Raw genomic sequence first — 15,542 nt, forward strand, 5'->3', positions numbered from 1 at the left:
TTAATGAATTTTTTTTGCCAAAAAAAATGTGTGATAATTTCAGGAGTGCAGATTTTCATCTAGCATTGATAATTAATGAAAACCAATATAGTCAAGTGCGCAATAACCAGAGGATCACTGTACAGTATTTCCTAATGTAGTAAAGTTTTCTGAATGTTGTCAGAATGAAATTAAAGTAAGATACCACTTTGGTAAAGAGGTGTGTTATGTGTCATATGTTCTCCCTCTTTCTTGCTTTTTCTTTCCATGTTTTCTGGATCATAGCTCCCTCTGTCATTTGGTTCCACTCACTCGATGTAGTGCTGCTCTCGGGTTTCTGCCCTTTCCTCTCCATCCCTCTTTCCTTCCATTCTCTTCTGTCTTTCCTTCATTCTTTCCTTGTCCTTCTGCCTACGGGTGACTTTACACTCCCTCTTCTGTCTTTCTTTCCTTCATTCTTTCCACATCCTTCAGCCTGTGGGTGACTCTACACTGAGTGACAAGCCAAATGGTTTCCTGTGCACCGGGAAACCATTTACTACGCTGGGTGGTAACCATATAACCAGATTTTGGCGCCTGGTGGTTTAGTGGGTAATTATTGTGCTCCAATCGCATTGAGCCAGTGAAGGTCTATATCCAAGGGGTGGTTGGGGTTGATTGCTCATGTAATGCCACTCAGGGATGAGTGAGGCTGGTCACTCTCATCTTAAATGTCGGGACCAACTGCCTAGCCCCAGGCTCCTATGCTCCTCATGGGGCAGTGTAGGATTGGATGATGGATGGAATAAAAAGGTCTGAGGGTGATGGTTTTGATGTGTCTTTGTTTCAACATTCCACTAAATTCTCTCTCTCTCATCCCCACAGACAGCATCTTTTCCCAGGCCTTCATGTCACGTATGACGGCAGAGCGTCAGCATCGTTCATTGTGTCGCTCCATGGAGACCTCTGCCCCACCCTCACCTGCCCACTCCCCCTCCCACCACCCCTCCGGTGCCCCCTGCCCCACCACCGTCCTCCTCTTGGTGGTCCACGCTGGTTCCGTCCTTGATCCAACATCTGGTGAGCACCATGCCACATAATTGTGGTATTCAGTTTATCTTAGTCTTTGTTGTTTTCTTTTAAAATAGATGGTAGTATTGTACCTTGGCTATGACTGAAGATGGCTGATCAAGCTGACCAGAGAATGTTGCGATGGTTTGGGCATGTGGAGAGAATGGATGAAGAGCGATTGGTGAAAAAGATAAGTGGATCAGATGTGAGAGGTGTAAGGCTGAGAGGAAGACCACAAATAGGATGGATGGACAGTGTGAAGAGAGCGTAAGATGCGAGAGGGACGTCTGCAGAGCAAGGAAGAGTGGCTGCACGCGATAGGAATGACTGGAGAAAAATTGTGAATGAATAAATGGTGTATGTGGCCTTGAGGGGATATTCTCCCACATTTGGTCTGATCAGCTGAACAGGTCAGATGTGGGTAAGGGGATGGATTCATTATGATGTGGCAGGGGTAAACCAGCTCAGCTGTCGGGCCCTGTGCGGTTGCTGATTGTACTGTGCAGTTGACCCTCGTGCAGTGTGGTGTGTGAGGATCTCTCCCATCTCCCCTTGGGGCTAAGGTACGAAGAAATGTGTGTGTGTGGATGAGTAAATTGGGAGTGTGTCATCTTGTTATGGCAACCCCCCTTTCTTTGGGGGAAGCAGTCTAGGTATATAGGTAGATGACTGAAAACAGTAATAGATTATATGTGGTAGGTGGAGGCAATCATCATCCACTCTCTCGATGTAGTGCTGCTCTCAGGTGACTGCCCTTTCTTCTTTCCTTCTTTCCTTCCTTCCTCTTCTGTCTTTCTTTCCTTCTTTCCTCTTCCTTCTGTCTGTGGGTGACACTACACTGAATGACAAGCCAAGTGGTTTTTTGTACACCAGGATACCATATACCAGTACTACACCAGATGGTAACCATATAACCAAACTGTGATGCCTAGTGGTTTAGTGGGTAATTATGGCGCTCCAACCGGATTGAACCTCTGTAGACTTATATCCAAAGGGGTGGTTGTGGTTTATTGCTCATGTAATGCCACTCAGGGATGTGTGAGACTGGTCTCTCGCATCTTAAATATCAGGACCAACTTGTCTAGCGCTGAACTCCTACGCTTCTCATGGGGCAACACAGGATTAGATGATACATGTATATATATATATATATATATATATATATATATATATATATACATACATATGTATAGTAATCCTTCTACCATCTGACGTAATAGAGCCCAAGGCATGTCCAGAAAGTGGTCCCGTCCAGATAGTGGGCCCCAGCCTCCTGGACTTGTACTTAAGTACCCTAACCCAGCCTAACTTTGAAAGCCACCTAAATAACTCCCTACCGGACATGCATAGCACCTTTTTAAACCTATTTAAGACCCTGTTCACACCAGTAATGGACATAAAGCATGAAATAAATGAAAAGGAACCAAAGAATGAGGAATTAGAAGTGACTGTACCATACAGGGTACTTACAGCACGTCTGTGGCCGCCTTCTCTAAGACTTTGGCAGTGGAGGGTGAAAGACTGACGAAGAGAGTGTATATGAGTGAGGTGGAGGGGGAAAGAGGGAGGGGGAGGCCGAGGATGAGATGGAGGGATGGGGTGGAGAGGTATATGAGAGAGGGGGGTGTGAGTTGGGAGCAGGGCAGTGAAATGGCGGGGGACAGGGCGACTTGGAGGCGATTTGTTTGTGGCCACCCCAAACGGGATTGAGGCGTCTGGCAATAGATAGATAGATAGAAAATGCTCTTGAAGTACATGCAATAATCCAGTGTTGTGCTGCACTTACAGTAATTCCTTGCACTGTGGGTTATAATTGTTTAAGACTGCACATTCTGTTAATTGCACCATGCCAGTTTCAGCCACCAGTTTGCACTCCACAGTTAATCCTTTGCACTCTAAATTCTAATTTCTTAACACTGCACGACAGTGTAAATTCCCGTGTGGTCTGGTGGCGAGGTATTGCAGTTTATCCACTGTTTATTCACAGAAAACGAGCACGTGTGGCATCCATTGCAATAAGCATCTACTCCCGATCAAAGTTAGGCACAAACTGTTGGTGAGGGGGAAGCAAGGTTGCCAGATTGCAACTTGGCCACATTACCACACTCCTTAATTTTCATTACCAAATTCGTAAAGCTAGCATTTATTCTTCACTAATTATATGTACAAGCGGAAATACATGTAATCACTCTCCTTATAATTAACAGCATATTGATTATTTTCACGCTATGTAGCCTAGCAGATTAATCAGAGAGAGCAAACAATCCACCATCTCCATCCTGTGTATCCTCATACATGTGAAAAATCCGTTTGGTAATGCATTATTTTGATTCATTACCAAACGAATTTTTCATTACCAAAATGACCCACATTTTGATGGGTTGATAGGTGTAAAAACTGAGTCTTTGATGCATTTAAAATAACAAGATTATTTTTACCCCAGTCAGAGATATGAGCCAAGTCAAACATAAGGTGTGCCATAGCCTCATCCCTTGTTTGTTGAAGTAACTGCTGAGATGGACGTTGTGGGAACCAAATGGAAAGGTGAAGGGTGAAATCATCAGTGTACGAGTGGATAGGATTAGATGTACAGTTGCGATCAGATGACTCGAGGCCACCAAGTCCACCAACATGTTGTTGTGAGCAGATGGAGAGAACACTTTAAGGAATTGTTGAACATAGAGGATGGAAGTAATGCGAGTGGCTGGGGAATGGCTGGGAGAAGGAGGGAGGTGAGAAGACAGGAAGAAATCAGTAGGATAGAAGTTGTGGAAGCAATGAAGAAAGTTAAATTGGAGAATTGATGGAGTGTGTGGTGAAATGCTGAAGCATGGGGGAGAGATAGTAGTAGAATGGATGTGGAAGATGTGTAGATTGGCCTGGGAGGAAGGTAGAGTCCCGGAGGATTGGAAATCAGTTATAATTATTCCCTTGTACAAAGGAAAAGGGGAGAAAGAAGTGTGTGGTAATGATAGGGGCATTTGTCTTCTTAGTATAATAGGAAAAGTGTATGGTAGGATACTTATTGACAGAGTTAGAGAAAGAACAGAGGAATTAGTTGAAGAAGAACAGGGAGGCTATAGGAAGGGAAGAGGTTGTGTAGATCAGATATTCATTCTTAGATCTTTAGTGGAAACGTTTCTAGAGAAGGGAAGGAAGTTGTAAGCGGCTTTCATGGATTTGGAGAAAGCATATGACGGTGGATAGACAAGGATTGTGGAAAGTATTAAGAATACATGGAGTAGATGGGAAGTTGTTGAATGCTGTGAAGAGTATGTATGGTGGTGCTAAGGCTGCAGTGCGTGTGGATGGTGAACTAAGTGAATTTTTCTCTTTGAAGGTTGGGTTGAAACAGGGATGTGTCATGTCTCCATGGTTGTTCAGTCTGTACATGGATGGGGTAATAAAAGAGATACAAGGTAGGGTAGTGGATGTTGGAGTGGCCCTGGTGAGAGAGGATAGTGTTTGGAAACTCCCTGTACTGTTGTTTGCAGATGATACTGTGTTGTTGAGTGAAGACGAAGGGGAGCTGCAGGGCTTGGTGGATGAGTTTGGGAGAGTGTGTAAGAAACGGAATCTAAAGGTGAATGTAGGGAAGAGTAAAGTGATGGTCTTTGAGAGAGGTGAAGTCAGTGAATGTACAGTGAGGTTGGATGGTGAGGAATTGGAAAATGTGAGTACGTTTAAGTACTTGTGTAGTGTGATGAGTAAGGATGGAGGTTTGGAGGAAGAAGTGCTTGAAAGGGTACAGCAGGGAAGAAAGGTTGCTGGTTCTTTGAAAGCAGTGATAAGAAACAGGGAAGTGAGCATGGAAGTGAAAAAGTTACTACATGACAGTATTGTGATACCAACCCTAACGTACGGAAGTGAAGCTTGGACGTTGTTGGAAGGACACAAGTCAAGAGTGAGAGCAGTGGAAATGAGTTATTTAAGAGGAGCCTGTGGAGTCACATGGAGAGACAGGCTGATGAATGAGGATATAAAGGAGCTTTGTGGTGTGGATGTGGATGTGATAGGAAGCGTTATGAGGAACACACTGAGGTGGTTTGGCAATGTGGAGAGGATGGAAGGTGAAAGACTGACGAAGAGAGTGTATGTGAGTGAGGTGGAGGGGGGAGAGGGAGGGGGAGTCCGAGGATGAGATGGAGGGATGGGGTGGAGAGAGGGGTGTGTGAGTTGGGAGCAGGGTAGTGGAATGGCGGGGGACAGGGCGAAGTGGAGGTGATTTGTTTGTGGCCACCTCAAACGGGATTGAGGCGTCTGACAATAGATAGATCGATAGTATTACAACACTGGCATCCAAATAGTGGTGCGTTCATTCATGTGAGACACATGGGTATCCCGAGTATGTATCTCCATCACCGCCTCGGTCTGTGACGTAGACACCACGTGACGGCACGTATGGGGAGGGGCATTAAGGTGGAACCAATTGGTCCATTCATGATGATAAATATTTATAGAGAGTAATCGTTTGACTTTACCACTCGAATATTAAACAAACATTGGTTGCGTATGTCAAAACAAACTTATTATAATCTTTAATCTCACATACATTTAATACTGCAGCCAACCGCCTGCCCCCTCCCCCCTCCTCCTCCCATCTGATGTCCTACCTCATCCCTCCCTCATCCACCACCCTCCTTATAACTCCCTCACACCTTTCTCGCTGTTCCGCCTACTGTGGTGTGAACCTTTAACTCTCCCACCTGCTTCGGATTTAGACCGACGAAAGTGAGGTTCATGGTGAGGGATGACTGGCGTGACGGCATTTTTGTGATAATAATGCTAGGTTGCGGGGAAGCTGAGAACTCAACGGCATATCTCTTGAAAACTGGTAAAGGTTGTTTGGTTCACGACAACAGTCGAACCAAATAAATCACTACTGATACCCATGTGTCACACATGAATGAATGCACCACTATTTGGATGCCTATGTTGTAATACTATGATTATAAATATAACTACCATATGTATGACATATAATACGTCTACTTGCATGATATTGATTGGAGACCAGTTAGAACTGCACATTGCCAAATTATCAGTGGGTTTGCTTTGTCCGAACAGCCGACTGAATCTCGGTCAAGTTCATAGCTACCACTGTTACCAGATAAGACACCAACATGTTGGTGGACTAGGTGGCCTCAAGTCATCTGCCTGCAACTGTACAGCTTAGAAGATCATTGATGAATAAAAGGAAGAGAGTTGGTGATAGGACAGAGCCCTGAGGAACACCACTGTTGATAGATCTAGAAGAACAATGACCATCTACAACAGCAGCTATAGAACGGCCAGAAAGGAAGCTAGAGATGAAGGCACAGACAGAAGGATAGAAACCGTAAGAGGGCGGTTTGGAAATTAAAGATTTATGCCAGACTCGATCGAAAGCCTTTGAGATGTCAAGTGCAGTGGCAAAGCTTTCACGAAAGTCCCGAAAGGAGGATGACCAAGAGTCTGAAAGGTAGGTGAGAAGATCGCCAGTGGAGCATCCCTGATGGAACCCATACTGATGATCAGAAAGGTTATGATAGGAAAGATGCTTTAAAATTTTTCTGTTAAGAATAGACTTGAAAACTTTTGAGACACAGGACGTTAAAAGCAACTGGACTATAGTTAGAGGGTTGGGAATGGTCACCCTTCTTTGGGACTGGCTGAATGAGAGCAAACTTCCACAAGAAGGAAAGGTACGAGTTGAAAGACAAAGGCCAAAGAGTTTACCTAAGCAGGGTGTAAACTCAGAGGCACAGTTCATGGGGACAACAGGAGGGACTCCATCAGGCCCATGTGCCTTATTAGTATTGAGGCCTGTGATGGCAGAAAATACATCAGCTGAAGAAATTTTAATGTCAGTCATGAGGAAGTCAGAGGGGGGAAGTAATGGAGGAACAGCACCGGAATCGTCTAAGGTGGAATTGGAGGAGAAAGTCTGAACAAACAGATCTGCTGTATCAGTAGAAGAAATAGCTACAGAGCCATCAGAGTAGAAAAGAGGAGGGAAGGACGATGAGGTAAAGTTGTTAGAAAGGTTTTTGGCAAGGTGCCAGAAGGAGCGGGAAGAATTCGAGTTGGAGAGTTGAGAGCATTTAGTACGGATGAAATTATTTTTAGCAGAGACATAGCACAATTCCGGGCAAAACATAAACAAGATGTGATTCAGGGGTGGGTTGGCTCCGGTACCTTTTATAGGCCCTCTCCTTGTTGTGGACAGCATTAGAACAAGCATGATTAAACCCTGGCTTTCTTGCATTAGTCAGAGTATATGAGAAAGGAATGTATGCTTCCATGCCCGAGAGAATAACCTCAGTAATGCACAAGGCACACTCAGATGGCTCCTGGCCATGGAAGCAATAGTCATTGCAGGGAAAATCAAAGAAGTACTGCCTGAAGGCCTCCTAATCCACAGCTCCAAAGTGCCACAGACGACGTGTCTTTGGAGGGTACTCATTCCATACTGGAGCGATAGGACAGGTTAAGGTAATAAGGTTATGATCGAAGGAGCCCAATGGAGAGAAAAGATTAACAGTGTAAGTAGAAGGATTAGTTGTAAGGAATATGTCAAGTATGTTGAAGCTTTCTCCAAGGCAGTCAGGGATACAGGTAGGGTGCTGTACAAGCTGCTGTAGGTCATTAAGGATAGAAAAGATGTAGGCTTGTTCACCAGGTGGATCAGTCAAAGGAGAGGAGGGCCAAAGGTGGTGGTGAACTTTGCAGTCTCCTAGAATGGAGATTTCAGAGAAAGGAGAAAATGGATAGAATGTGTTCCATCATAGAAGTAAGATAGCCGAAGAAATTTTGATGGTAAGTAGAATTAGGAGATAAGTAAACAGCGCAGATATATTTAGTCAGAGAATGACAGGAGAGCCAAAGCCAGGAGTAGAGAATTCAGAAGAATCAAGTTCAGGAATGTGAGAGCAAGATAGGTCGTTGCGTACATTTACACAACACCCACCTGTCCTTTGTCTTTGATATGAGTCTAGGGAAAGTAAGATGATACAGAAAAGGGTTTGCTGTCAGTTGCCTCAGACAGCTGAATCTCGGTAAGAAAGAGAAGGTTTAGAGGAGAAGAGGTGGTGTTTGACAGAAAATTAGAGGAAAGGCTGTGGATGTTGCAGAAATGAAGAAGTGAGTCAGACAGTGGATCCAGGCAGCTCAAAGAGTCGTCACCGTGAGAGAGGCGGATGGTATATATATATATATATATATATATATATATACACACTCAACCTCCTGTTATTGTGTATTCAGCTATCGCAGTTATCTGCCATCGCGCACACATCAAATGCACAACCATACATGCTGTCACACACCTGAAGACCGCTGTCATGCATAGAGTTTGAAGCGCCTGAATCAGAACAAAAGGTGTTCAAATATCGGAAGAGCTTTACGATAAGGCAGGCAATTGATTTGGTGGTTGAATGTTGGGATAACATTACCCAACAACAATAAATCACGCATGACTCGATGTCATGGAGGGTTTACTTCAGGACAGGCAGGTTAAGGTACCAGGTGAGCCCCAATCAGTGGAGGTGGAGCTGGAGGCTGCAGCTGAGGAAGCGAGAGGTGGATGGCCAGATATGTCACATTCCAGAGCAAGATACCACTATCAAAAACGAACAGAGCACATCCCACATTAATAAAGCCCTTGAAGGTTATGAGGACAAGTACCATGCCTGCATGAATGCCTTATACCAGCGTCGAATCACAGATTATTTTTGTCAGCACCCAGTCCTTGAACCTACCCCCGCGCCGGCCCCTCAACCTCAGCCCACGGCTTGTCACGAACCACAGCCAGGCCCTTCCAACCAAGAGGCAGACTATGAGGGCTTTGATTATTATGTTTTGTTGGACAGCCTGGACCAGAGGAGAAAAAATATTTTGAGGAGAGCGAGTCATGCCTGTGAGGGCTATAGCAGCAACTAAGCCGCCCCCAAGCCTTAGAACCCTTAAAACCACCCAAGCCATCCTTAATCCTTATAATAGTAAGTTTGATAGCCTTTTATGTTGTTTATTTATTGATTATATTATTATAAATATAAGAATGCTTTATTTCATGTTGGAGAAGAGATTGGCCGGAAATCGTAGGCATGAAGTGGTTAAAAGTTAGAGAAATGGGCCACTGAAAAACCAATTAGAAATTTTCCCATTGATTCTTCAGTTCACCTCTCGCGAATTCAGCTATCACGTGCATTTGCTGTAACCAATTAGGTGTGATGGCAGGTGGTTGAGTGCCCCTTTCCAGAAAACAACTAACTAAAAAGACAAACAAGAAGCCTTGGACAAGGACTGACCAAAAGATGACGACACAGGACCAGACAAAGGACATGGTAATTGCAACATGGAATGTAAGAGGTGTGAATGATGAGGTGAAAGAGAGAGAGATTGTCCAGGTGCTTGAGGGTGCAAAAGTTGATGTATGTGAAGTAACTGGAACTAAATGGAAAGGTGGTGAGAGTGTGAGAGAATGGGAGTATTGATGGGGTATATGTGCAGGAGTAGGTGAGAATAAGAGGACAAAAGAAGGATTGTACATAGTTGTGAGTAAAAGATGGAAGAAGAACATAAGAGAGTATGGACCAGTTGGGTCAAGGATTGTTTGGGTAAGATTGAAAGTTGGAATACAAATGTGGGCGATTCTGTGCGTGTATGCTCCAACGCAAGATCGTACAAGCAGAGTGAGAGAAGAGTTCTGGACAAAGGTGGAAGTGAGCATGGAAAAGTTTGGAAGGAATGAGAGAGTGTTTTTGATCCATGATATGAATGGTAAAGTAGGGAATGTGAAGGTGGATGGAATAGTTGGTGAGTGGGATGTGCCTGCCGAGATAGATGAGAATGGCAGTGCGTTAGTGGACATTTGTGCTGGGAGGGGGTTGGTGATACCCAGTACCCTCTTCAGGCATAAAATGTTCCACAGGTATACATGGCAAGTGATGAGAAAGGTGGGTGGTGAACTGAATGAAAGAAAGGCAAAGATTGATTATGTGTTTGTGGATGAAAGAATGCAAAGATGTGTAATGGATGCAAGAGCTTATAGAGGTTGGGGGAGTGGACTTTTTGACCACTAAGATCCAAATAAGATGGAGAAATAGAGGAAGGGAAGGACGGGAAGAAGGAGTATTTGCAAGGAGAGTGGAAAGGTTACAAGAGGATGAGAAAAAGGCAGAATATAAGAGAGAAGTGGAGGAACGATTGGGCAAATATGAATTGGAGCAGATGGGGGATGTGGAAGGTGTGTGTAGGATATTCACAGAAGAAATATGTGCAGCATGTGATGTGATGTGTGGGAGGAAGAGAAGACAGAGGGGAGAGCAAGGAAGAGCGTGGTGGAATGAACATGTGAGACAGGCTGTGGCACAAAAGAAGAAAGCATACATTGAATGGATGAGAAATAGGGGCATGGAAGAAGTTGAGAGACAGAAGAGAGTTATATGTAGAAAGGAAGAGAGACATGAAAAGATTAGTAAGAGAGAGTAAGAAGAGAGTGGATGAGGAATTGGAAGTAATATCAGTGTAAAGTGGAGGGACTGTAAGAAAATGTCTGGAAAGAGGTGAATAGAGTAAGACAGGGTGGAAGTGAAGTTAGCAGGGGAGTGAAAGATAAAAATGGTAGATTACTAGTGGAGAAGGGAGAAAAAGTGAGCAGATGGAGAGAACACTTTAAGGGATTGTTGAACCTAGAGGATGGAAGTAATGCAAGTATAAGTGGCTGGGGAATGGCTGGGAGTAGGAGGGAGGTGAGAAGACAGGAAGAAATCAGTAGCATAGAAGTTGTGAAAGCAATGAAGAAAGTTAAATTGGGGAAAGCCCCAGGAATTGATGGAGTATGTGGTGAAATGCTGAAGCATGTGGGAGAGATAGTAGTAGAATGGATGTGAAAGATGTGAAGATTGGCCTGGGAGGAAGATAGAGTCCCGGAGGATTGGAAATCAGGTATAATTATTCCCTTGTACAAAGGAAAAGGGGAGAAAGAAGTGTGTGGTAATGATAGGGGCATTTGTCTTCTTAGTATAATAGGAAAAGTATATGGTAGTATACTTATTGACAGAGTTAGAGAAAGAACAGAGGAATTAGTTGGAGAAAAACAGGGAGACTTTAGGAAGGGAAGAGGTTGTGTAGATCAGATATTCATTCTTAGATCTTTAGTGGAAAGAGTCTAGAGAAGGGAAAGATGTTGTCTGTGGCTTTCAAGACTTGGAGAAAGCATATGACAGGGTGGATAGACAAGGATTGTGGAGAGAATTAAGAATATATGGAGTAGCTGGGAAGTTGTTGAATGCTGTGAAGAGTATGTATGATGGTGCTAAGGCTGCAGTGCGTGTGGATGGTGAACTGACTGAATTTTTCTCTTTGAAGGTTGAGTTGAAACAGGGATGTGTCACGTCTCCATGGTTGTTCAGTCTGTACATAGATGGGGTAATAAAAGAGATACAAGGTAGGGTAGTGGATGTTGGAGTGGCCCTGGTGAGAGAGGGTAGTGTTTGGAAACTCCTGTACTGTTGTTCGCAGATGATACAGTGTTGTTGAGTGAAGACGAAGGGGAGCTGCAAGGCTTGGTGGATGAGTTTGGGAGAGTGTGTAAGAAACAGAATCTAAAGGTGAATGTAGGGAAGAGTAAAGTGATGGTCTTTGAGAGAGGTGAAGTCAGTGAATGTACAGCGAGGTTGGATGGTGAGGAATTGGAAAATGTGAGTACGTTTAAGTACTTGGGTAGTGTGATGAGTACTGTAAGGATGGAGGTTTGGAGGGTGAAGTGCTTGAAAGGGTACAGCAGGGAAGAAAGGTTGCTGGTTCTTTGAAAGCAGTGATAAGAAACAGGGAAGTGAGCATGGACGTGAAAAAGTTACTATATGACAATATTATGATACCAACTCTAACAAGTGAAAGTGAAGCTTGGACGTTGTTGGAAGGACACAAGTCAAGAGTGAGAGCAGTGGAAATGAGTTATTTAAGAGGAGCCTGTGGAGTCACATGGAGAGACAGGCTGACAAATGAGGATATAAAGGAGCATTGTGGTGTGGATGTGGATGTGATAGGAAGCGTTAGGAGGAATACACTGAGGTGGTTTGGCCATGTGGAGAGGATGGAGGGTGAAAGACTGATGAAGAGAGTGTATGTGAGTGAGGTGGAGGGGAGGAGAGGGAGGGGGAGTCCGAGGATGAGATGGAGGAATGGGGTGGAGAGGTATAAGAGAGAGGGGGGTGTGAGTTGGGAGCAGGCCAGTGAAATGGCGGGGGACAGGGCGACATGGAGGCGATTTGTTTGTGGCCACCCTGAACTGGATTGAGGCATCTGGCAATAGATAGATATGTGTGTGTGTGTGTGTACACACAGTGGGGTCTCCCAATATGCTGGATCCCATTATAGGATACACCTGATATGCTAACTCGATTCAGGCAAAAAATAAATTTTGTTATATACAAAATGTGATTTTAAACTTCGAATCCATGATATGAAAACAAGGGGAAAACGATGTTCCTGGTCAAAATGGTAGTATCCGAAACCACCATCAGATGACTGATTCGTTTCCTGCCCTTCCCTCCCTCATAGCGTGTTTCAAGTCTCAAGGGGCTCAGTCCGTGTCTGTCCTTGCCGCGTACGCATATTGTGGTGTTTTTAGCAGTGTACAAGACCTGCTCTTGCTCACCTGTTATGTCATGGCTCCACCACCTTATTCCAAGAATAAGAGGATCACTTAGGAGCTGAAGATGAAGGTTATAGAGTTGAATAAGCAAGGTAAAAGGAGCTCAAACATATGGATAGATCAACAGTGAGGAACACCGAAGAACAAGGAGCAGATTTGATGAACTGTCAAGACTTATGGAGGCCAGGAAGTGGACGGGCACAGTAAGGTTTCTAACTTCACGGTTATAGAGCTGTACCTAGCACACTACATTTACAGTTCAATTATCTTTCTTTCAGCAAAAGTCTTTCATAAAATGATAATAATGAGGAGGTACTGTAAATGACAAAAATAGGATGGTGTCGACCATATATATACAATTATTTCCATTGATTCATTGGTTTTTAGTATGCAAAATTTCCTGTGTGAGGTGCATTTTGTTGACCATATATTCACATATTGGGAGATCTCACTGTATATACTGTACTTTTCATGTAAGTAGGTGGGGGCGCTCACCATCCACTCACTCGATAGAGTCCTGCTTTAGTGTCTGCCCATTCTCCTCTTCCTTCCTCTTCTGTCTTTCTTTCTTTCATTCTTTTCTTTTCCTTCGGCATATGGGTGATTTTACACTTCCACTTCTACCTTTCATTCCTTTCTTCTTTCTTCTTCCTTCTGCATATGGGTTACTCTACTACACTGAGTGGCAGGTCAAATGGATTCCTGTACACCAGGAAACCATTTCCTATGCTGGGTGGTAACCCATACAACCAAATTTTGGCACCTGGTGATTTAGTGGGTAATTAAGTCGCTCCAGTTGGATTGAGCCTGGGTAGGTTTATATCCAAGGGATGGTTGGGATTTATTGCTCACGTAATGCCATTCAGGGATGAGTGAGGCTGGTCATTCTCATCTTAAATGTCAGGACCAACTTGCCTAGCCCCGGGCTCCAGTGGTTGTCATGGGACAACATAGGATTGGATGATGGATGGATGGATGTCATATAGGTACAATAGTATTAGTAGATATGTACAATACATTGTATCACTGCCGTCAGATTTGCCAGTGTAGCACTTTTTGCATCAGATCTAGAAAAATCAACATCTTATGCTAAATTCTGGTGTGATACATGGTTGTTGTGTTTGAAGAATTTTTAAAAATCCTATTTGTGATAACCTAGACATGTAAGCATTTTTTAGCTATTTCTGGAATTCTGTGCACCTAGCATTGTTTTGGTATCTCATGATTTGACAGCTCTAATTGCTTCGTAACACCAAGCCCTGCTGATCTTGCCCCTCAGACGTGACTAACAAGCGGAGTGACGTGACAACTTTCCGTGGTGCATTGGAGTCGGTGATGCGGCAACACTACCCGAGCATGGTGGGCCACGTTGCTATTAGGCTTGTGTCAGCACCAGCCATATGTTCCAACTCTCTCAACATCCTTGCTAGGTAAATAGTCATCGACAGCTTTGGTTTTTTTCAACTTAGGTTCATGTCACACAGTTGTAAGACTCAGACATAGTCTGACACAAATTGTCTGATTGTGCTGGCCAGAAGAAAATGTTAGATGAAGAACACCCTATGTCAGTGGATCACATTCTGGGTACAGTACAATGATTCTGACTTAGCAAAGGGTATAACTGCATCTCGTAGTTTACTAATTTAAAGTTTTCTTCCATGTCAGCTTAAGTCCTTATGGTCTTGATGCCTGGCCAGTGTGTGGTGAGGGTTCTGGTAGTGGTGACAATGTGCCAGTTGGGGCTGTGCCACTCCTTGCTTCTGCTGTGCCTGACTATGAGGAAGCTGTTACACAAACACTTAATGCTGCCAATGCTGCGTATCATGAGTTTCTAAGGTCTGAGGATGGACAGGGATTTACTGGACAGATCTGCATCATTGGTTAGTCCATTTTTTGGTTGCATTTATACACACACACACACACACACACACACACACACACACACACACATATATATATATATATATATATACATATAGAGTATAAGAGAGAAGTGGAGGAATGATTGGGCAAATATGAATTGGAGCAGATGGGAGACGTGGAAGGTGTGTGTAAGATATTTACAGAAGAAATATGTGCAGCATGTGATGTGGTGTGTGGAAGGAAGAGAAGACGGAGGGGGGTGCAAGGAACAGCGTGGTGGACTGAAGAGGTGAAACAGGCTGTGGCACAAAAGAAGAAAGCATACAATGAATGGATGAGAAATAGGGGCGTGGAAGAAGTTGAGAGGCGGAAGAGAGAGTTATATGTGGAAAGAAAGAGAGAGGTGAAAAGATTAGTAAGAGAGAGTAAGAAGAGAGTGGATGAGGAATTTGAAAGGAATTTGAGTGTAAAGTGGAGGGACTGTAAGAAAATGTTTTGGAAAGAAGTGAAAAGAGTAAGACAGGGTGGAAGTGACGTAAGCAGGGGAGTGAAAGATAAAAATGGGATGGAGTTGAGAGGTATATGAGGGAGGGGGGGGTGAGTTGGGGGGAGGGGAGTCAAATGGTGGGTGACAGAGTGACTTGGAGGCGTTTTGTCTGCGGCCACCCTTTGCGGGATTAGGGCGTCGGGCTATAGATAGATAGATAGACTAGTGGAGAAGGAAGAAAAAGTGAACAGATGGAGAGAACACTTTAAGGAATTGTTGAACGTAGAGGATGGAAGTAATGTGAGTATAAGTAGCTGGGGAATGGCTGGGAGATGGAGGGAGGTGAGAAGACAGGAAGAAATCAGTAGGATAGAAGTTGTGGAAGCAATGAAGAAAGTTAAATCGGGGAAAGCCCCAGGAATTGATGGAGTGTGTGGTGAAATGCTGAAGCATGGGGAAGAGATAGTAGTAGAATGGATGTGGAAGATGTGCAGATTGGCCTGGGAGGAAGGTAGAGTCCCGGAG

At 44.0% G+C, this 15,542-nt stretch overlaps 1 protein-coding gene across 1 annotated transcript in view; it reads left to right on the plus strand.

Moving 5' to 3' along the window:
- rdgB (retinal degeneration B) overlaps positions 1-15,542 on the plus strand; it is a 303,195-nt gene that overhangs the window by 137,864 nt on the left and 149,789 nt on the right. The window contains exons 10-12 of the mRNA XM_080267995.1: positions 844-1,038; positions 13,947-14,097; positions 14,333-14,547. Coding sequence (XP_080124121.1) covers positions 844-1,038; positions 13,947-14,097; positions 14,333-14,547 — 561 coding nt within the window. The remainder of the gene's footprint in view (positions 1-843; positions 1,039-13,946; positions 14,098-14,332; positions 14,548-15,542) is intronic.

The sequence above is a fragment of the Coenobita brevimanus genome, chromosome 26 (genome assembly GCF_032717465.1).
Source record: "Coenobita brevimanus isolate Jiangsu-jjx chromosome 26, ASM3271746v2, whole genome shotgun sequence".
Taxonomy (NCBI): Eukaryota; Metazoa; Arthropoda; class Malacostraca; order Decapoda; family Coenobitidae; genus Coenobita; species Coenobita brevimanus.